The 20,806-nt window shown below is 35.2% G+C and overlaps 4 protein-coding genes and 1 pseudogene across 5 annotated transcripts in view; 3 read left to right on the forward strand and 2 right to left on the reverse strand.

The window, feature by feature from the left end:
• The window catches only part of Arl5 (ADP-ribosylation factor-like 5), a 3,651-nt gene extending 2,003 nt beyond the window's left edge, over positions 1 to 1,648 (reverse strand). The window contains exon 1 of the mRNA XM_018019873.2: positions 980 to 1,648. Coding sequence (XP_017875362.1) covers positions 980 to 1,025 — 46 coding nt within the window. The 5' untranslated portion in view covers positions 1,026 to 1,648. The remainder of the gene's footprint in view (positions 1 to 979) is intronic.
• Positions 1,649 to 1,707: 59 nt separating this feature from the next.
• On the reverse strand, positions 1,708 to 2,172 carry LOC108622170 (ADP-ribosylation factor-like protein 5B pseudogene; annotated as a pseudogene).
• A 165-nt stretch (positions 2,173 to 2,337) lies between these two features.
• Positions 2,338 to 4,190, forward strand: Pgd (phosphogluconate dehydrogenase). Its single transcript, XM_018019857.2, has 2 exons — positions 2,338 to 2,983; positions 3,078 to 4,190. Exons 1-2 carry the CDS (start codon positions 2,433 to 2,435, stop codon positions 3,418 to 3,420), a joined length of 894 nt encoding a protein of 297 aa, XP_017875346.1. The 5' UTR covers positions 2,338 to 2,432; the 3' UTR covers positions 3,421 to 4,190.
• A 189-nt stretch (positions 4,191 to 4,379) lies between these two features.
• LOC108622173 (RNA-binding protein 45) lies at positions 4,380 to 8,254 on the forward strand. 2 transcript variants are annotated; one of them, XM_018019878.2, is made up of 6 exons: positions 4,380 to 4,714; positions 4,887 to 5,001; positions 5,091 to 5,878; positions 5,952 to 6,184; positions 6,278 to 6,410; positions 6,548 to 8,254. In XM_018019878.2, the coding sequence occupies exons 1-5, from the start codon at positions 4,516 to 4,518 to the stop codon at positions 6,389 to 6,391; spliced, it is 1,449 nt and encodes a 482-aa protein (XP_017875367.1). In that variant the 5' UTR covers positions 4,380 to 4,515; the 3' UTR covers positions 6,392 to 6,410; positions 6,548 to 8,254. The 2 variants fall into 2 exon arrangements, with proteins under 2 accessions (XP_017875367.1, XP_017875368.1); XM_018019879.2 differs by having other exon boundaries at positions 4,516 to 4,714; positions 8,133 to 8,254.
• Positions 8,255 to 8,684: 430 nt separating this feature from the next.
• The window catches only part of per (period circadian regulator), a gene marked incomplete at its 3' end in the record, with an annotated part of 17,947 nt that continues 5,825 nt past the window's right edge, over positions 8,685 to 20,806 (forward strand). Inside the window, exons 1-7 of the mRNA XM_026811277.1 lie at positions 8,685 to 8,866; positions 9,114 to 9,254; positions 12,651 to 12,734; positions 15,838 to 16,022; positions 18,039 to 18,169; positions 19,124 to 19,322; positions 19,991 to 20,212. Of these exons, the coding sequence (XP_026667078.1) occupies positions 8,847 to 8,866; positions 9,114 to 9,254; positions 12,651 to 12,734; positions 15,838 to 16,022; positions 18,039 to 18,169; positions 19,124 to 19,322; positions 19,991 to 20,212 (982 nt within the window). The remainder of the gene's footprint in view (positions 8,867 to 9,113; positions 9,255 to 12,650; positions 12,735 to 15,837; positions 16,023 to 18,038; positions 18,170 to 19,123; positions 19,323 to 19,990; positions 20,213 to 20,806) is intronic.

Genomic DNA, 20,806 nt, shown 5'->3' on the forward strand with positions numbered 1-20,806 from the left:
TTGCAGGCAATTTTAAATGCAACATTACATAGCTATAAATTAATACAATTATGAGAAAACATATTTCGAGCCAATATGTTGTATTCGGCAGTTGCAAAATGTTCATATTTATTATACACAAATAAAACGTTCGTCATAAAAATAGTTTTCGTAATGCAATGATATTTCCTATAAAAGAGCCTTGACATTCTAAACTGTTTCATTTTGTTATAATGTAGTGCTCCATATGCTTTACATAGAGAATATTTGAAACATCTTTACTTTGATATTATAAATGTTACGATTTGCCATTATTTTTTATATCACATAAATAGAGAAGACGAAGTTTACCCGTCCACCGCTTATTATATTAAATGCCTGCAGTAATAATTTTAATCAATATATGCAGTTACACTTTACGATATGCGTGAAGCTAGTGTACCAGTTGAAAAATGATCATCCGTTGGTCATTTGTACAATTGTTAGAGTGGCACAATAACTTACACGGAACATATACTTTACATTTTAGATATCTTGTTAGGTTCAAAATCAGTTCTCATAATGTACGTCATGTCTTTTTTAAACGTCCAACAATCCACTCAAGACCTTGGTATAATCTGTAACATTGATACATACAATGAAAATTTGGAAATATTTAATGAAATACCTTAACTATGACATTAGATATGCAAGAGACAAAAATCAAATGTACTTTAAAAAGTATAAATATAAAATTAATATAGATTCAATACTATCTGACAATTATTTCCTTATATGTAATAAGTTCTACTTGTGAAGGGAAAATCTGAAAGTTTATAGGCAATATTACATTTTATAAAAGCCAAAGATTGTAAGTATATAACGTTCCCGCATTATTAATACTTAAGTTTCTTATTCCTTGTTAAACGCAAATACATTTTATTGTTATATGTGAGACGTGATGCGTAAAACAGTGAAAATTATTGTGACACAGTGCTGTAGTTACACACGCTTAATTTACCTTCATTGCCAAAGAAGCTCCACAATTTTGCGAACAGTAGCCCCATATTGATGAAGATACTAAACAACTGCGGATGCTAATGTTTATTTAACCGTACACTTGTGCAGTCTTATTCTTTACAAAAAAAGTGTTTGGTTTCAGAAGTGGGACATCTCATTGTCAAAGGGTTATGTTCACTCTTCTATTATCTTCTTTGTCAACATTATTTAGAGAATTTAGCGCCATTATTGACGCATTACACTGTGGAACATATACTTGAGAACTGTTGCGAATTTGTTAAAATTTCACTAAGGCTAACGAGAAAATGAAAGAAATTGGTATAGTGAAGACCTTTCTTTAATCTAATCAAGCAAATCACGACATGTTGAGTTTCCAATTAAAACATCCATATGTGCGCTGCGACCAATCATTCTTTGGCAGTAACCGAAAGTGATCAGTCTTGTATAAATGTACGTCGATTGGAGGTAAAATATTCTTAGCTAAACGCGCGTAGAACAATTTGAAATAAGTAGTCCTCGTCGTATGAGATTAAGATTATCTATACGTATAGCCCTGGATTTTGCTGAATCACTTCTTTTTCTTTACGTGACGAGGAGGTGGTAACATCATAGTCACGTATAACATCTGATCATAGTATAATGGTCAGAAATACATAATTGATGTTATATATATATTAGAATTGTTATGTCCTCTAAATTAATAGGAGTATATGGTTTTGCATTGTGTCCTTACCCTTCTCCAGTAAGTGCGCAACAACTTTGTATATGCCACTGATGTTTCTTAATCGAAGTCAAATCTAGCTGTCTAGAAATTTCAGCCGCTGTCATGCTACCCTTTAAATCTTGCTTGTTAGCATAAACTAAAACATTAGCTTTACTTAATTCCTCATGGTTTAACATAGAGTATAATTCTTCTCTTATTACACCAAGTCTTTCTCTATCTGTGCTGTCTATAACCATAATTATAAACTCAGTGTTCGTGTAATAGGTGGACCATGCTGCTCTTAAGCTTTGTTGTCCACCCAGATCCCACATTATGAAATGAATATTTTTCCAAACAACTTCTTCAACGTTAGATCCAATAGTCGGTGATGTATGAACAACCTCGTTCATTAGGAACTGGTATAATATAGTTGTTTTACCAGCATTGTCTAATCCTACCATTACTATCTTATGTTCTGGAAAATGAAGCAATTATAAATCACAAAGGTCTAATATAGTTTTTAAGTCATGATTATAGCAAGTAATTTATTTAAAACTTTTCATAAAATCATCCTTATATTATTTGAAAGAAAACTATACAGGAAACATATGGTAGCATATGTTTAAAGTAGAACAATGAAAATTTGGAANAATTTTAATATAAAATGTCTGTATAGGCCATATGTGCAAAAGCAAATGGAGAACCTTGCTGTGACTGGGTTGGAGAAACAGGTGCAGGACACTTTGTAAAAATGGTACACAATGGTATTGAGTATGGTGATATGCAGCTTATTTGCGAAGCGTATCACATTATGCGAAATGGTTTGAATCTTCGTCCAGACGAGATGAGTCGAGTCTTTGATGAATGGAACAAGGGAGAGCTGGATTCATTTTTAATTGAAATTACGAGAGACATCCTTATGTATAAAGATGAAAAAGGCTACTTATTGGAGCGTATCAGAGATACTGCTGGTCAAAAAGGAACTGGAAAATGGACAGCTATTGCTGCGTTGGATTACGGCGTGCCTGTAACTCTAATAGGAGAATCAGTCTTCGCTAGATGTCTTTCTGCTTTACAAAGTGAGAGAATACAAGCAAGCAAAGTATTGACAGGACCTGATGCCGTGTACCAAGGTGACAAGAAGCAGTTTTTGGAACATTTGAGAAAAACTCTTTATGCTTCAAAAATCATTTCTTACGCACAAGGGTTTATGTTATTAAGAGAAGCTGCCAAAATTTATAATTGGAATTTAAATTATGGTGGTATAGCCCTCATGTGGAGAGGTGGATGTATTATAAGAAGGTCAGTATTTTTTGTCAAAAAATGTGTTATTTAAGTATAACAGGGTATAATATAGGTAGTATAACAAGATTTCATCGTATTTTTTTATTTTCAGTGCTTTCTTGGGAAATATAAAAGCTGCATTTGATAAGAATCCAAAACTTTCTAATCTGTTAATGGATGACTTCTTTGCTAAAGCGATGAAAGAATGTCAAGCTAGTTGTAGAATAGTTGTATCTACAGCTGTATCCCTGGGCATACCAACTCCTGCATTGTCAACTGCCTTGGCTTTCTACGATGGTTACAGAACTGCTCGACTTCCAGCTAATTTACTTCAAGCCCAAAGAGATTACTTTGGAGCTCACACTTACGAACTACTTGGACAAGAAGGAAAATTTGTACACACTAACTGGACTGGACATGGTGGCAATGTATCTGCTTCTACATACGATGTATAAAAATAATTAACACAACTTTAAATCAACAGATTCTATATAAGTACATGAAGTTTGTGATTGATACATGTTTATATGTATTATATTTCTAATACAAGGATGGTTGTGAAAAACCAAAAAATCACTTTTTGTAAATACTTTTTAAATGATAGAAGGACACATTCACTTTTGAAAGATATAAATGTACATAGGTATAAGTATGTTATTAATCAAACCGGTTAATGGAATGTACCTACTTTATGAAAAAACTGCTGACTATAAAAATTATATATATTTGCTTAGGAAATGAAGACAGTAAGATTTATGTTATGTACTAACATATTACTAATTCTCTTTTATATAAGAAAGTCGTAAACAGATATATATATACGTGTGTAAAGAAAATAGTAGAGCATGACTTTAAATTGGTCGACAGCACATGTGAGACCAATGCGGAAGTAATTTAATCTAACCTTTCTGTTACAATTATTACCATATCACATTTCACAGTAACAAAATATCGACAAATGTATTTTATAAATTCTAACATATTATTCAATACCAGTTTCAAACTTGTTACGCAGTCAATTCTTAATTTAAATGCTTAACAAAAATCGTGTGTTCACGTACACAATAATACCGACATAGACTAAAATGGAAATCCAAGTAAAAATAACAAATTTCAAGCCATGAGTCACCAAAGTTAAATAAAACTGGTAAATCCACTATAGTTTAGATTACTAACAAATCCTTCATATTGTTGCGTCAAAATAAATTGTTTGTTAGTAAAATAATCAAATAATATTCCATATATGAAAATGTACTACTGTAATAATTTTAATAATTCAAAACTGATTTATTTAAAAAGAAATCAAATTATGTAGCACTGTAAAAGAAACATAATTCTAGGAGAATAAATTGATAAACGTGTTGAGATTGTTACTAGTGCAATTAAATTGTGGAAAATGTTATTGGAAAATTGATATAGACCCCTGCATTTTAGCCGTCCCTGAAGCGCAGTAGTTTCACTGACCGTAGACGGGCGATTGGATCGGGCGATGTAGTCAGTCAGTCGTCAGTCAGTCTCGTTGGTCAGTCTACGGAGCGTTCATTTGCAAAATGGCTGACCACAAGGAAAGGGATTCATACTATTCACAGACGGATTTAAGATCGAAAAATGATGATCCGCCGAATTCGCGTTTATTTGTTATATGTCACAAGAGTTTGGAAGAAGACGACCTCAGGAAAGCCTTTGAAAAATTTGGGAAGATAGAAGATATTTGGGTGGTTAAAGATCGAATTACAGGCGAAAATAAAGGTAATTTCTCCTGTCTATAAAATAAATCAATAAGTTTTTGTTTTATTTTATAATACTTTTTATATATCCATAACTTAGATTTCACTTTTCCCTACTTCTTAAGAGTTGTTCAGTTGTGCGTTTTCGATATGTTAGTTAAGCATTTAAATAGCAATGTGCATTGTTTATATAGGGGTTACATACATCAAATTTTCGAAAACGTCAGAGGCAGCTTTTGCTCTCGAAGAAATGAATGGGAAAATGTTGGGTTCAGTTGGAAGACCTATTAAAGTAATGATTGCTTCAAAGTAAGAGTTGCATTAATTAGAAATGCATTTGAAAAACCCTGTCATTTGAGTGTTGATATTTTGATAACAGATTTTAACATTTCTTTCAGTCGTGATCAAGGCTCTGTGAGAGAAACGAACGAAGAAGAAAGATGGGTTCGTTTGTTTTGTGTGTTACCTAAGTGCATGACAGATAGTGAACTTCAACAAGAATTTTCAAAATTTGGACCTATCGAGTATGCGACAGTGGTTAAGGATAGAAATACAAATGAGTCGAAGGGGTTTGGTTATGTGAAATTTAAAAAAGTATCTAGTGCCGCAAGAGCATTTGAGGAATGTGACAGGAAATATAAAGCTGTATTTGCTGAACCAAAAAAGCCAAAACCAGAACACGTTGATGTAAAATATAATAATGGAATATCTTCTCATTATGATGGTGCCAGTGCCGGTTATAGTTCATCAAATTTTGGGAGAAGTAGTATTAGTTTAGAAATTGCCACAAATTATCCTAATTCCGAGGGCTATACGCATTTGCAAGTACTCGCACATCCAGCATTAAATCAAGATCAATTGTGGAAATTGTTTGACATTGTACCTGGATTGGATTATTGTCATTTAAAGAATGAAAGATGTAGATTGCCAAGAGGCCAGGCTGTTGTAGTATATTCTAATCCTAGTGCAGCGGCGTATGCAAGAGAAAAATTTCATGGTTTTGAATATCCCCCTGGTCATAGGATGATTGTGAAACCTGATTTGTCAAGTGTACCACCAAAAAATGCAATAAAAGCTGGGAGTTCTAGTGGCGGAATTGCTAATGCCAGGACAGATTTAGCACATCTGGCTGAAACTATTGCTCAAGCTACATCATTAATACAAGCAGCTGGATTAACTGCACCAAGTGAGATATCACTTATCTGTGTATCATCGTTAATGTATAATTTCATTTCATAACTGTATTTTTACATTATCAGGTTTAGAACATTCAATGTGTCTTAAGTTACCACCTGTGCAACCAATGGCTAGCATAGATGCCGAGGTTGCTAAACGGTGTTTTATTGTTTGTGGGCCTCCTGTACCTCCTATATATGCCATGAAGGATGCTTTCTGTAGGTTTGGAAACCTAATTGATGTGTATATGCTCCCTGGAAAGAATTGCGGTTACGCAAAGTACGCTAGTGTCCAGAGTGCAAACGAAGCAATTGAGGTATAATTTGTTAGCAATCGAAAATCATTTTTAATGGGACGGACATAAGAGATTTAGGAGTATAATCAAATTGCAAATAATAATGACCTGTAGGTTTTGCATGGACAAGAAATTTGTGGGTCCCGACTGAAAGTATTAGAAGCAGAAGAGCGTAACGTCGGTGAAGATCGTAGGAAACGACTACGAGTGGACGAAGACGAAAACTAATTTTTTTTTTGTATACCTCGTAAGTAAATCGCTGAGTATATGGGAAAGAGATCGGAGGGAAAGAAAGAGGCATTTAAATATTAACACCCTGACGTTGTAACTGACGATTAACTTGGGAAACAGAAGAAAACGTAATTTTTCTATTTGTCTTCACAGACTGACTGGTATACACAAGCTGGACGCACGCAATAAAAGAGACGAATTTTAAGACTCACTTGACCACGTCGGGCCCGCATCCAAGGAAACTACTCCAACTACCTACTTTTAACTACCGCTTACGTTCGCGATTGCAACATTACTGAAACTTTAACGCTACTTTACTTTGTCCTTACTTGTCATTACACGTACACCTGACTTCCCGGTTTTATTATTTTAAGAGGCCTGTGCGAAAAGTGATCTTAAATATTCAATTTAAGAATATATAGAGCACACAAATCTAGTTAAATTTGGAAGTTCTTCCTTTGTAACAAGGAAGGTATATGATGCAATATATTCAAGGCGTTTATTGTTGTTATAATAATATACGGCAGGTATTAGTCAGAGGTAAGACTATTTCTCTATGCATATACTTTTGTATGAAGTATATAATGTCAAAACGAAAGTTTGTTCCAAACAAAATTTCTAAAAAAGAAGAATACATTTTATACATGAATTAAATAAATGGAAGAATTATGAAAATTTAAGGAGAATAATATAAACTTAAATTATCTCCAAATTTTATATTCTTGTTCATGAAACAAGATATGTTATTATCAATTGTAATATTAATTGTAACTATTCGTGCAGGCTTTAAGACGTAACCTGTGCTCTAGAATTAATGAAACAAATTTTTGTTTATAATTTATATTCAACATAGTTGTGTATTATTCTTTTATCAATCGTAGTATGTATGAAAGGAGACGTAAACGTAATTTAATTCTTGTGTGTGTTCCAAGAAATATTTCCGCGATGTCTAAAGTAACAACGTAATCCTAAAATTTTTAATTCCAAAACAAGATATATTTTTTATAAATCAATACATTTACTTGCAAATACTCTACAAATGTGATATTTCACGTATCAATTTAAATCAAGTTATCAACAATCAAGAAATATAATCATAATGAAAGTGCACCACTTAATCGAATGTTTATGGAAATTAAAGCCGCTTTTGAAATTATGATTTTTACTTTAGTGACTTGAGATGTAAATAAATAATTTAGGTCGTACTATTAACTACATCTTATAATAATATTTTATGCGTAGTCTAGTAGAGAATTACTTTGTATAAGCATCAGACAACTAGAAAGTTACATTTTTTATTATTCTATTACGAGTATATCTTGTTTTGGATTTGTGAACATAAAGATATGTTCACACGGCATAGATATATTTCCAGAAAGTACATCGACATGTTACTTTTCATAATTGGGTCACCTTACGTTGAGAAAAGAAATTTTTTTTAGGGAGTATTATGTCCATAATCACAATTCGTCAAATACCAATTATTGACGCACAACATGAACGTTTTATGATGGACACTTTTGTACATGTATTAGACTGTTTCACCCAATGACCGTACATGATAATGTTTTAGGAGACTGTAACTGACTTATTTGATGATATTAAAATACACAGAAAGTATTCAAAACCTTACACGACTTCCACTTATTTTTTTTTTAAACACTGAACAGAATATCTTACTTTACGTTATGCTTGTAATAATTGGTCAATCTGACATGAATTTTCTTTCAATTTTCAGGATACCTCAAGAATTCAAAGATGTGTACCTGATGACTGTGATATAGCTGAGTAAGATGTTACTATTATTGTGTATATCCAATATATAAAATACAAAGAATAAATTATAATTTTATATTATAATTTCTCATTTTTCTTACTTGGCAAATATTGTAATGCCAATCATGAGATTGTATTTATATTCGCACTTGTTTACGCATTTCACTTTTATACGTACTGCACTTTTACAATATACGTGATGTTTATAATTTACTTTTCGCATATTTCTTTGATATGTTCACAAAATGTGCAATAAAAAGAATTTTTATAGAAAAATCGGACATGCGTTGTGTATTATTGTTGACCGATCCCCCCGCGCGGTACATTCGGATTTGAATTTAAGGGCGATACCGGAAGTGGGTACCAGCGGATGTCGTAACAGCCCGCGAGAAATCAGCTTCGCTCGAGGAGAAGCGCAGAGTCGCAATCGCGGGGAAGAGACTATTTTAATCGTGTTGGACGTTCGCGAGGCTTAAGTGGGGCACGTTTTGCATCGATATAGGTTGACGATGAAGTGGAAGGGTACAGACTCACGTGTAGCCGAACGTGCTGTATGATGCGGAACAGTCGCTCCGCGCGAAAGATACGTACGGTGTGGTTTCAGTGCCCATAGATATGAGCGACAAGAACGTAACGTGTTGTGTGTTATTATTGTGAAACCATTTAAGAATTTTTAATGAAAGACCTCCTTCCTCGGTTAGTTTAATGACTTTTTCTTACGATCGAATAGGTGGTGTTTCATTTTTTAATTTAATTAGTAACAGTGAATACGATCAATTTAAAGTAAGAGAACTCTTCTTCCGTTCCGTCTTATTCATACTTCGTATTAATGCGGACAATCTGTGACACCGTGTGTACCTTTATCTGTTCTCGTAGCATTTACTCCATGATATATAATAGAAATGACACGTGAACATCAAGTTTACTTGATTTAATTATACAGCAAGTGTTGTGACCCGACGGATATCGTTTCAAAGGAACATTACATTGAGAAGAGAATTATGGAAGAAGTGTCCACCGAAAATGCTAAGGTGTCAGATTCCGGTTATTCTAATACTTGCAGCAACAGTCAGTCGCAACGGAGGTACGTACCGAAATCTGTTTTTCTTTATACGCGTATTTTTGAAATCATACATTTCGCGGGTTATCGATTTAAATGAGTTCAGCGTGAACGATCACTTCTCGATGAAATCCCTTCATTTTTATTGGAATTGATGCATCATCACGTATAATTAATGAGTATCAATTCGATGGTGTGTGAATTATACCACATGATTTATTATCAGTTTTACTTGAGATTACGACGTGATAGACAGCGACTAAAAGAGTTAATCAAAAGATCAGGTCTTTCTTTATAAATTATAAATGAAAAAGCGTCTCATGTTATCATATTTCTTAACATTGATATTAACAGGTCAATAATAACGCTAACGATACTAAGAATAATTTTTATTTTATTTTTATTTTACATAATAATTATATTCACAACGTAAGTACATGTTACATCATAAAAGGAAGAAAGCAGACTAAAAAATAATAGACTAATGCATCCGCCTCGTTAAAATTTACTATATGTATACATTATATACAAAGCAGGTGATAAAGTGTTGTTGAAACTGAAACGTCTATTAATTCAATCTTATTCAATTATGTAGATCATGTGCCACGTATATACAAACGTTTAATGAACGTTCGCGTTAGATTGTGTAGGTATAATGAATGGTAGTCATTTCATAGAAGCGAGAAGCGTGATAATTGTTGTGCTATTTTATTTTTAACCGAAACAAATGCACGTAGAAAAATCTCACGATTATTGAGATGTATTCTCTTCTTTTTCTCTCATCCCCCTTTCCCTCTCCTCCTCTTTGTTCTTCCGTTTATTCTCTTTTTTTTTTCTAATCGATGAAACGGATGCTTGTGTAACTTTAATTTGCAACGTGTCTCCGAGCGGTATTCTATTAATGGAGATTCGCAGTTAGCCGGGCACGTTTAGTGAAACGTTTACGAAATACGTTAGCGCCAGAATGGAAAACGTTTTGCGCGTTGGAAAAGCGTTTCGATATGCCAGAAGTTTTGCAACTTTTTATCGCGAACCGAAACCTTACGAAAGGTGAAAGAAAGTTTCGTAACTATCATTTGCATATCCGAAGAAACCTTTGGTATTTTATTTCATTTTATCCGTGTCCCTTATCTGATTGATATTCAGCACGATAGGAATTGTTTACAGATAAAAAGACATAAATTCCTGAATTGGAACTCGATAATGGAGCATAGATTTATTTGAGGATCCTCTTATGGAACAAGCCATCCTGATGATTGACAGAATAAATAAATTAAAAATTCGCAAAACGCTGAGACAGTCCGTATCCGTATGGAGCGCATTAGCGCAGGATACTTGGCATTGACACGCTTAGCCGATGATGTAGGTGAGAGGTAGATGAAAAGCGCGGCGAACAAGAAGGATAGAAACTCGAACACTACGGTTAAGGCTAACTAGTTACTCAGCGAAGCATGTCGGTTGCATTTCTACGTTCGCATTTAATACATCTATTCGCAAGTTGCGAAACTCAATGAAAATAGGTCGAACGAATACTAGATTGCTGGTTACCGAGCTAACGAAAGTTCGATTAAAATGCTTCCTGCAGTCACGCGGTACCGCGCACGACTTACGAATAGAATGATTAGCAACTGAACAATTTTTGGTAATAAAATACATGTAGGATCGTTTAACGGGTTCGAAATTTCTTTAGAAGAATTATTTCAATATTTTCAATACATATCATCATACATACAATCATAAACATATGGATCAATGTGCGTGCCTGTATTCTCAGTTTCATCCTCTTTATTAGCAGCGTAGATAGAACAGCTAATCCCGATTTTCTGCACAAAGTACACCGTGGGCGACATTATTGATGTTTACTGATTACGTGCCGCTCAGTTGGTTGATAGGTACATAAAGCCGATAATTATAGACAGACAGATCCTGAAATCTCACGTGTTGCTTTTCGAGTCATATGGTGCACGTTGTGAACATACTATAAGGAGTGAAACGTGATGTCCTGGAAAAAGCTCCACTTATTGTTACATACATTCATTAAAAGTATCTCCTAGTCTACCATTATAATTGCGTAAGAGAACGGGGAAGAGACTGAACTAAGAATTGTTTAATTATACAACCAAATGGATTATACATTACGTATTTTTATTTTTTTTTTTTACATATATTGTTATTTCAGCTTAAGACCTTATTGGTGTATTGTAAGATGTTTATATGAATATTACTAAGAAATCTGAAGCTCTTGCAATTTTTACGATAAATTATTACCTACATCAGCGAGGAGTAATTAGGATAATTTTTATATTTCGTTAATATGCATGACATTTCCTTGGCACTATTCGTAGCGATGCGGTGAACAGGCAAGAATCGATAGCCAGATCACCCTTCGACGTGGTCACGGGGCTACGAGCGTGAAACAGGCCTTCTTATGCAATGATTTTTTTTTCTAACGAAGTGCAACAAATGTAGGAGAGACTCGTGCCCATTCCGTGGGAAATAATGAGGACAGTGAAAGGCCAGAAAAGCCTCAACGTAAGGACCGGCCGGCGGTAGTCACGTTTGCCAAACATGTGATCGATATTTTTTCTTTCCGCCGCTGGTTTTCGAGTTCGGTTCAGCAAATCGCGTAACTTTCTCGACACCGGGCCGGCTTAATCGGCCAATGGGCCGAGGCCGTTGCTTCAAGAAATGCGTCTTTGCAATCACCTTCTACACATATGCTCAACTAAGTACCATTTGAACAGAACAGCAGGATGAAGTACCTGCAGTCTGCAGTATCTAATAGCCACGATACAAGAATGTACACGATTTTCCGTTTGTCTAGAAAGCTTTTTAAGTTTTTCTCACGGTAGGTTCGTAAACATAGTTAACATCGATATATTAAAAACAGCTTGGTGTCTCTCTTTCTCTTTTACACTTGTTGTTAGTCTCTGGGAAGTGTATCTCTGAAACTCGTTTTACGTAAGGTGTCAGTGTATTAATTTCGTGCGAATCATTTTAACTCTGTATGCTGTAAGATGCTTCTATTTATGTGAAAGTGTACAAAGCTTTCAGTGAAACGTATAAACCTAATTGTGGTCTCATAATCAGTTAATAAGGACTTTGAGTACTACAGAGATAGTGGTTTTGAATTTTTAATTTATTTTCTTTAGGATGTTGAATTAGTAATCGCATTAAAAATGGATAGTAGTGCATACGTTCAGTAGCAACAGTCTGTCAAGGTCAGACCTACCGGATAAGCGCGGCTAGTAGTCTGGTCGATTGATTGCCGGAAATTTATTAACGTCCCAACGTTGTATAATCCGTATTACGCTAAAACGGATCTAAAAATAGAATTTTCGTGTTTCCCTTATATTTATAATTAAACAATACTAGTCTCTACGGCAATGTTTAATGATATTTTACAATTTGTATTTTCAGTAGCGGCAGTTCGGGTTCAAGGAATAGCAACCGCTCCGCGAGTAGCGGTTATTGCGGTACGCATCCCTCGACATTTGGATCCAGGTAACACATCGTTTATATATATTTCTCAAACCCAAGAATTAGTACGATCGAAGCAATAGCGACGACGTTCGATAATTGCACGATGAACCTTCTGTGAAACATTATTACGAAGAAACATGATTAAGTATGATTTGATCTCTAACGAGGAATAAATATGTTTACGACTGTAATAATTTAACGAGTACATTTGGACGGTAAACACGTGTAACAAAAATGTGTGAATAGTCATTTTAATCTAAGTAAGTACAAGATTATTATAATCTCGTTTAGTGGAACACGTGAGTAAGAAATCCATTAGAAATTAAGCTTTCTTAAACTACTTCGTACAGTTCATTCAAGAAACCATATACGATAAAGAAATTACGTAAATTGTGATCGTTTAATTACTATTAATCCCGTCATTAACAAAATTATAAATATGAATGGTGTGTACGACGGAAACACTCTACGGTTTTAAATTCAATCACACATTAGCGGAATATGAAAACCCTCGTCGGACGTTCTGAAATCATTCTGAATATCTGTTAATAGTTATTGAAGAAATGGATGTATATTGTACACAGCAAAATAATTAAAAAAGTTTACATTTATCTCGGATATAACTATTGTAATTATCTTGCGCATCGTATATTCATACAACCGCTGTAGTCAATAATAATGAATGGACTTGCATAGTGAGTTCCCGATGTGTACAACGTGCTTCTCCGTCACAAGGGTTGGAGTAACGAACAGTAGTAGGACTTCGTTTTACAATATAATTCGACAATCGTGGGATCGTAAAAAGATTTGCAATGCTTTTGATTACTTCTCGCTGAATAATTACACGATCAATTATCGTTGGAGTCATCGTGCGGCTATTTTTATCTGGTTTACAAGATCAAAAGCGTTTCGTTTCCTTACGCAAGCTATCCTTTTTCTTTTTAACGATGATCTCGTTTTTGTAATTAAATGCCTTGCGACAGTCGATGTAATGGAACGCGAACAAATTCGATATTTATTTTTATTTTCAATAGGCTCGTGTTAGTTATACGAACCGTTCTATAATTATTATCGCGAAGGTGACACAGCGTTCACACGCGCGTGGACTTTTAGCATCGTATTCACGTATCTACATGCTGGAGGAACGATTACATTCAGTTACGAGAAAGCGCACACATGGTGCTACATGCAGCTGTAAACAGTGGTGCATGTGCCGCGCCACGTGACTGTGGCTGCAATGTCGCCATCGGCGTCACCTACGTGGCATGAAATATTCCCCAAGTATTATTACATCATATTCCGGCTCTGTTGTTACCATAATAAATCAGTGGACAATTAAATTATTTTCGGTCAACGATTATAAAAAAATTGAAAGAATAGTACATATGAATTCGTGGTCTGGTTGAAGTAGCAAATCGGTTCTCATTTTCAGGAACTTAACTCTGTATAATGATACTAATAATGTCGTTTTAATCCAGCTCATTACCTTCGACGCGTTTTATTTTCATATAACGCGTGTCCGCGGCATGAATGCGCGCTTGCAGTGACACATGACGCACTTCGTTTTCTTCGTCATAACAGCACCAATACCAATTATTATACGTAGCGTATTGCCAATAATGAACCCTCTGATCAGAAAAGGAAAGTATGGACTTGAAATGAAAACTACTTGTTTACAAAATTTCTAGAGTGTAACGAACGTATTATTATTTGCAACATACAGGATTTATTGGAACCTGTTAACTAAAAATGTATAAATAATTATAGAATCGAAATTATTTGGGAGTAAGCAAAATTCGAGTCCGAGTAGAATTCCAAGCCATTTCTTTCGGTAACTTTCCTTTCTTTCTTTCACTCTTCGGCGGGACTCGTTAAGTGAAAAATACTTGCAGGGAAAAAGTCGTTGTGCAATCGTTGAAAGCTGATTGCATCGTGCGATTGAAAACGACGAATGCACACTGCGCGATTGGAAGCGACAAAACGCCACTGCTTTGCACGATGCGAAATATTTGTATAAAATGGCACGTATCGTCGCGTCGTTCGTTTATTGGTTCACGCCAATGTATTACGAGCACCGATAGTGTGGGAATATCATTGATTCTTAATATGTCACAGAAAAATAAAGAGGAAGACGGAATCTTCCGACGGAGTCGATTCGCAATGGTCAATTTCTATTTTCTGCGGTTTTGATCAAATTGTTGCACACAAAATTTGACATTTTTATTAGTTAATTCAATCGCATAAGATGATTACTTATTGAATTGTACGATTGTAGATTTCCGTCATCTTTACATAATATTCTATTTCCTTGAAGCTTAAAAAGGGCAGATAAACACTTTTCGTGTATCGATAATAGTTTTAATTACCAGGAAGTGTTTGCAGTCGGAAGTGTACGCTACTATAAACGACCGATCTGATCCCAGAGAAAGCTAAGGTTTATCGTTGAAGAAATGCGCTTTCTCTCCATTATGTAACACGTGCAGTTACGATTTGATGACTCGAAGCGTTTGTTACATAGACACCGTATTTTTATCGTAAATCCTTTTCCTGGAGAAAGCTCTCCCACAGTCTAAACTGTTATAACTTCGCTCAACTCCTACGTCGTGCAACAATGCGATAAATCTGGCTATACTTACTGTTCTATTTAAGGATATCTTAAGATATCTACATATATCTACATATTTCGATAAGATTTTGCAAGAAAATAATCAAACGAAAGTCACGATAAGCAATTCGTGTACGAAACCGTTTCCTAAACTATCTGCTAGAGACATTGAATTAAAAAATTTAAGTCTATAGACGACGTGTCTACGTTCAGATAATGCTAATCAAATATGCATCAATATTTTCTATTATGTTTCTTAAGTGACATGTTACAAACGATTTACTTAAATCTCCTCATCGATCGCGATTGCTTTATTTGAAGACTGGAAGATCCTTGTCCCCCGGCCCAATTACTTAGACAATATCAGGAGACAATAAATCCCTCGATGACACAAAACTCAAATAAGAATCCTATCGAAACTACGTTCCCCTCGTACTAATTTTTGGATTTGCCGGTAGATAAGAGATTTGATGTTTTTGCACTTGTATACCTACGTGTGTAATGTGTACGTGAACGTAGCAATGAAGCCATACCGCAGCCAATCAGCAAAAGAAAGGATAAAGAACACAAGAAGAAGAAGTCGAAGACGATTTCAGCTGTTAATGCTGAAGGAGATATTAGCCTAAAAAGTGCCGACGCACCGCCGGAGGTCGTGTCCTATAATGTCATCGTTCCAACGAAACCTGTATTTGAAAAGAAACCAGGTTGGTTGCGATTTAGAATCGTTAAGAAGAAGTGCACGTTAGCAATAAAATTCTTGACACTTCTCAGTACCCGAAAATACATCAGTAACAACAGACGTTTGAGATTACGTCTATTGCGTAACTGGAGAACTGAATATCACATTCTCTAACGTCTGACCATTCACCGGTTCGTACTACTGATTTTACTGAATTCGGTTCTCCAACATCCAACGTCGCTTTAACGTAACATGTTTAATTGGCCATGAGATTAATGCCTTTTTTTAAACGAAGTATTAAAAAAATCATTAATTTTACTTAATGTTATCTATTTCGCTTCGTGCACTTCTTTCTTCAAATAGGTTCCAATTACTTTACAACCAAAGGCTTTATACGACCATCGCTCGACTCCCTTCCCTCATGGTTTTTTTAGTCCGTCAGATCCTCGTGCGAACCCGAAACAATCGATTGCATTCGTTTTTTTAACTTCACCATTTCAGTCATTAAACTTAAATATAAAGACAGATTTAACAAATGTTTCTGTTCCACGCAGTTCGAGCTGAAATGAAACGTCCGACCGAGTAAAGTAATGACCGCTGTTGTTACCCTGGCAATTAATCTTAGCTCTATTCAATGAATAAAAGAAGGAACCGTTTATGATTCAATTACGTGATGAGATCCTTTCTCGTCTTAGAAACATTTTCTATTTGTCGCTACATTTTCTGCTTATACAATCTAACCATCTAAATTGAACTTGCAAGAACATTGTCCTCATTCCCGTTGAAGAATACAATTGTATTTTAGACGCATTACGAGCCGAAGTTAATTTCGCTGAACGAATTGTTAAACTATAACGGTACCAAGAATTACACAGTCTTCCTTAATTAGTTAATGATGCTAAATACGGGGCAACACTGAGCTTTGTATAATTTATTATAGACACGTTTGAAAGGAAGTGTTCGTATTTACGAGTTTCTGTTGCGGAGGCTGGGTCCTTGTAGAGAATAGTGAATACGTAATATTTCGAACACCAAAACCGATGTCTTGTTCCATCACCTTTACATAATTGCGCGATGCTATCAGGACAAAGACATTTTCCGAGCTTTGGCCCAGCTAGAACAGCGGTCGGACAGAACCAAGCTTTATGTAACATCAAAAAGCGCGCCTATAATTTACGTAAATATTTACATAATTTTTAATAATCTATTTCGAACAACCGATTCTTACGTCTGTTTTTTTTGTCCATCGATCATTACGAGTTTGGAACAGATTTGCTCTTCCATTTACTCATTACGAGCCTACGTTTTCTCCAACAGGGCATATTTAACCGCGAGAATAGATCCGTTGGGTAATCACGATACTCGCTCGTTAGTTCGTTGCATGGGGACTAACTACATTGTATCGTGCAATCTCTGAAAACTTATTGTTTTAAAATCAAATGTGTGCCACGTTGATGCCCAGAGATAAACCAGATCTAGGTCACAATATTTTTAAAAATAGAATATATGTTGTGTATCCCGATTTCATTTGGTGAACGAGATAGAAAGTGAGAGTCGAGAAGCAAAAATTGCCTTGGTATCAGCTCGGTGTATCATCCAGCGATTTACCCGCAACAGTTTTGCTTAATTTCCTATCATTATTTTTTCGTTTGATTCGTAAGTAATGAACAACTCCAAGCCTTTAGTTCGTTAGTCGTCCTGTTGGACTAAGGAAACACTTCATTCTTTTCATCCCTTATTCATTATCTATTTAGCAGATCACATCTTGCATATACGTTTCTTGGACGCCCGCTACTCTTCAGATACCTTGCCTCTGGCTGGGCATTAAAAAACTTGTTAAAATTTATATACAATGAAAAAACACTGACACATAAATGTACTATCAGAAATTCTAAGAAGCCGCGGGATGTCCACGAAACGTTTCTTTTAAATGTGGTCACTGCTGCTTGGATATGAACAATCCTTGTCTCGCAAGCAAATCCGGGGCATGTCCAGAAAGAACGAAATATAACGACGAGAATTTTTCTTGGGTGTACACAAGAAGAAGTAACCACTGTAGAATTGGTGGATGCAACGGATCCCGGCGAGCACAACGGCGATTCTCTCACAGATGTGGAAGCAGGACTTGCTTCTTATACGATTCCTCTGGATGATTCCATCTCTCAGGCCAACGTTAGTATTTATTAAAAAAAATCAGGGAAATAGTTTACCCATAGCTAGTTAAGTATGGTAAAAGGACACGTAGAATAAACCAGTAATTATATCAGTAAAAAGACTCCTTCCAAAAGTTCCTTCTTAGGGAGGTTCAGGATCGGACATGCTTGTAGAAGCATCCTGCTATCTAAATACCATATACTATTGTCTACACTGTCAATTGTAACCCAACTGCTTGCCAACAAATGCTAAATCGAAATAGAAAGCTATCTTCTTCTGTTTATTTAATCAATAGAATCTGTAACAATAGTATGTATCACCATTGTGAGAGTTGTATTATGGTGTGCATGGAGAAAGGAGATTCATACGCATTAGCCACTAATAAAATTAGACTTTTTAGTTTAATGGTTGGTTAAGTTATTAAAAGTAGTAAAAAGTAGAACCTTTATCACAATTCTTAAATTTCGCACAATTTTCTTTACGAATAATTATTAAGAAGAGCAAAAGAGCTTACTTCAGTTTAGTGGCTTATCAAACAGGTGAAGGGTTACTAATCAAGTTCTGTTCTTTTACGAGCATTCCATAAAAATCTATGAAATACTTAAAATCAATTCAAATGAATGGAAACTTTGAATCTTATCTTTATTGGAATAAAACTCTTTTCTCTGTGCATTTTGTTCAAAATTAATTATTTTATTATATAGTAAAAATATTTCAAATGTTTTGTGATAAACGAATTTCAAAATTTGCATGTTGGGATAATACATAAGCAGAAGAAAGTCGGAATAAATTAATCCAGGCTAGAGTAGCGATGAGTTTTTTACTTAACGATTATAAAAGAATTGAGCTTCGAAATATGATCCTGACGCGGATAACGTAGATTCAATTTTATCTACGTGATATTCAACAATTTCCTGGAAAAGGCTGTTAGCATCGTTGTAGGATAACCCTTTGGTCTTGTGTATCCTATAGGAGGGATTTTGCGCGGTGATTTCGATGCATGATGGCCTCGTGTTGTACACGACTTCTACGATATGCACAGCTCTAGGATATCCTAAGGACGCTTGGATCGGTCGCTCCTTCATCGATTATGTTCACCCCAAGGATAAGGTCACCCTAGCTGGCCAGATTACGAGCGGTATAGTTTCACCTCAAGGAGACAATCCGAAAGGTATGACTTAAATTCTTTTTTAATTCCTGAAGTTTATAATCTCAGTTAACTCGCTTCGACGTAATTTGTATCCAATTATACACAGGTTTCCGCGCCGAAGTATTACAGTGCGTTTTATGAAGGTTTCATTAAAATGAAACTAATGACCGACTTTTATCAGTTTTCAAAATATTGCGCTTCCACTGATTTTCAATGAATAGAAGAACCCGCTAGGCTTGGAAGAGCCTATTCATGTGATCACTGTCGCCTTCCTTGTCGCCCGACACTGTCCGTACTTTTGGTATCGGCAGCTGGTTTTCTTTTCAGAGGTATAATTGCACTTGAGGAGAGTGACCACATGAATAGAACCGTTATTTACCTTTCTTAGCTGAGCAGATTCCTTTACTAATAAAATTCCTAATCTACGTAGTCTAAGGGTCGGCTTTAGCGAGGTAATAAAATTCGTCAGGTAGTTAAAACCGATACCTTCCTAATGACACCCCTTGCTGCTTTTACAGCACCCAGGACTGTAACATTTCGACGTGGACAGCCTGTATAGTACTATGCTTATTATTACAAAAGAACTAATTTGTGAAAAAATCTTTCGGGTCTAATGAATTGTATATATTACTGGATCAGTAATTAGATTTGTCAAATTTCTTTTAATATAAATGATTACGCTTTGCCAGGTATAAACGGTAGAAGAGCGAGCTTATTCTGTGGACTGCGGAAATACACGAGATCTCCTGTTTATGAATTAAACAGCGAGCATAAAGAACGAAGAACGAATTTGTATCTTCCGTTCCACTTGACTTTGTCGTTCAGAGACTTTCGCGACCGTACAACTGAACAGAAACACAAAGCAATGTTCCTGGTGGTTACTGCCCAACCTGTTCATTCTGCATACAAAGGTAGTGTGATTGAAGATTCTCAAGGAGAGTCAACTAACAAAAAGATTCGATAAATTGTTCTCTTGAAGAAAAAAAGAATATTTCTTTTTTAAATAACGCTAACAGATTTCGAGTTAGATAAGTCGTTGGAAGTATCATTTATAATAAAATAACGATGATCAAGAATCGTTCGGTTAGTTTAGCCTCCTCGACGATACTATATGACTCGGTGGTTTCCATGGCGACGTGCCTTAAAAAGGTAACATCCATTAAATTAAAAGTGTTTTTTGGAGGATCGTGACGATGTTGATAGTCTCTTATCCTTGTCGTTTTTTCAGTTATTCGTTTTCTTATCTTCTGGCCAATTTTTCGTTTTCGTTCAGTTTGGAGACCACTGTTTAAATGTCATAAGAACGGCAGAAATAATTCATCATTTGTCATGAATAGATGAAAGCTTATTACGTTTTGCATGCTGAGCATTTCCTATAATTAAAAAGAAATCAGACGTCGGAAGAACAATGCTAATAATAAATAGCCACGTGCTAACAAGTATAGAAGGAAATATCCAATTAATTATTGACGTTGGCGAAAAGTTTTTTATATAGAAATTGTGGG

The sequence above is a fragment of the Ceratina calcarata genome, unplaced genomic scaffold (genome assembly GCF_001652005.2).
Source record: "Ceratina calcarata isolate Rehan_Ccalc_2016 unplaced genomic scaffold, ASM165200v1 scaffold209.2, whole genome shotgun sequence".
NCBI lineage: Eukaryota > Metazoa > Arthropoda > Insecta > Hymenoptera > Apidae > Ceratina > Ceratina calcarata.